Source organism: Branchiostoma floridae, chromosome 2 (assembly GCF_000003815.2).
Source record: "Branchiostoma floridae strain S238N-H82 chromosome 2, Bfl_VNyyK, whole genome shotgun sequence".
In the NCBI taxonomy this organism is placed as follows: Eukaryota; Metazoa; Chordata; class Leptocardii; order Amphioxiformes; family Branchiostomatidae; genus Branchiostoma; species Branchiostoma floridae.
Window position 1 is genome coordinate 528,719 of NC_049980.1, and position 2,332 is coordinate 531,050.

At 42.2% G+C, this 2,332-nt stretch overlaps 1 protein-coding gene across 1 annotated transcript in view; it reads right to left on the reverse strand.

Annotated features, from left to right (window-relative positions):
* Positions 1-1,590: 1,590 nt before the first annotated feature.
* Positions 1,591-2,332, reverse strand: part of LOC118410520 — a gene marked incomplete at its 5' end in the record, with an annotated part of 2,969 nt that continues 2,227 nt past the window's right edge. The window contains 1 exon segment of the mRNA XM_035812275.1: positions 1,591-2,173. Coding sequence (XP_035668168.1) covers positions 1,591-2,173 — 583 coding nt within the window.

Consider the following 2,332-nt stretch of genomic DNA (forward strand, 5'->3'; position numbering starts at 1 on the left):
CGCAAGTCAATTTCCGTCTGTTTGCTAAATAAAGTTTTAGGCTGTGCTGTAAATCGTATAGATAGCAGCTGCAAAATGAGGAAATACTAGTAACGTTACACGCTGTAAACGGTTAAACAAACAAAAAGGTGTTTTTACCGTAGTTTCGCTTGTCAGTAATGAGCATACAACATATATTGAGTCAATTGTATTCGTAGGTATCAGCCATAGCGTTTATTTCAAATGACATAAGCATTCTTTAAAATTCTTCATAATTCAAATACGCTCGGAATAGCATAATCATTATTGTACCAAAATAGAGTGTACATGTTAGCAAAATAGTGACAAAATTCACATCACATACTTATTTTACTGCTTAACTGAACCACGACATTTTTGTAAGGTGTCAGTAGTCTTAGAAGTCGTAATCTTACTTTAAAAAAATACTGTAAGAATTACGAAAAGCATTCTTTATTCGTGGACTAAATGGTTTTCTAAAAAGAAGTCATCTTCTTTGAGAAATTTCCTTGTATACAACAAGAGAAACAACAGAAATAAGAAAATACATATGTTTGTAGAGCTGCCTGGAGGAACTTTACAGTGTCACCGGACGGATGACTGAACTGAACTGAACGTACGGCAATGCCCCTCAAAGCAGGAATGTTGCAATCTGCACTACTTACAAATGTGCTGGTAGCTTTTTTGTAAAAGAATGGCTTCTCAGAAGATAACATAAGACAGAATTTTTACCCTCACCCACCACACATGTAGGGTTTCGAACCAGTGTGTTTGGCTAGATGGCTGTCCAAGGTAGAATAAGTGCAACAAAATGGTCACATTGCAAAATGAAAGGTTTTTCTCTTGCGTGAGTTTTCATATGTAACGGAGAAGGTAGAGTTTTTGTCTGTACTGTACCCACTCTCTGCACACATATAGGGCTTCTAACCAGTGTTTTCGGCTATATGTTGATCTAAATTAGATTTTTGAGCAGCAGAATAGTCACACAGGTCAGACTTGTAGGGCTTCTCACCTGTATGTCAGAGTTCTTACATGTTGGGCTAAGCGAGACTTCTGTGCTGCCCTGTATCCACACTCACCACACATGTAAGGTTTTTACCAGAATGCTTTGCTAGGTGTCGGTCCAAACTGGACTTAACGGCACATGAATAGTGACACTGTTTAAACTGGTAACGTTTTTCACCTGTATGAGTTCTCATATGTACACAAAGAGTAGACTTGTTAGCTGTTCTGTACCCACACTCGCCACACATGTAGGGTTCATTACTGCTTTCCCAGTGATGAATTACTTTGTTCCAGTGATGAAGCTCTCTCGGTACTGGAATTCCGCTGATGAGTTTTGTTCAATGTTTTATTTTTATTAAGGTTCTCGCGGGCAAACACACATTCACCCGAATTTTGACCTTATTACACACGTCAGGCTTACCAAAGCCACACAAAACACATAATAACAATAGCTGCATACAAACAACGACTTGTAGATTCCAGTTAACATTTGTATAACATACATAATAGATTAAAATCAACGTGTTAGAAAACGGTACCGAGTTAACAAGCAGTACAGGTAATGGCTAACAACAAGTGTTCATAGCACTACTGTGTAACCTTCTTGTTGTATAGACGGATGGCGCTATGGAGGAAGGACTTGCTGAGTCTCTTAGTACGGGCTTTTGGTAAACTGATTGTCCTAGAGTTTCTAAGTGTGCGTCCCGTGGCCCCTGTTCTTGTGGGTGGAACCATGTCATGTAGGGGGTGGTCTTCCTTGAGCATGCGTTCAAACAGCTGTACCGCTGCCTCCTCCCGTCTGACCTTCAGTGTTGGCAAGTCGGGCACACTGCGTCTACCTCCAAGGGAGATGATGCGCAGGGCCCGGCGCTGTACCCTCTCGATGGCCAGTTCCTGCTCCTTACTGCACCCGACCAGTATCACATGGCCATACTCAAGTACTGGACGTACAAGTGACAGGTATATCTGTATCAGGTCCGTTATACTGGTACCTTGCTTCGTCAACAGACGCAGATAATATAGTCTGCGCGATGCTTTACTGATCATTGCAGAGATCTGTTCGTCGAAGGTGAGGTTCTTGTCCATGTAGAAACCTAGCCCCTTGGCACAGTCAACGGATGGGACTGGTTGGCCTCCAAGTGTGATCATAGGTGGAATCGGAGCAGATTTGCTGAAGCAGATCTGGAGAAGTAAACTCTTCCCACCGTTCAACGTCATCCTGTTGTCTTCTGCCCAGGAGTTAAGATGTGTAGACTCCTCTTCAACAGTTGTATCCTGATCGGCAAAGGCACAGGAATAGTCCTCGACAGAGAAACGTCATCGGCATATC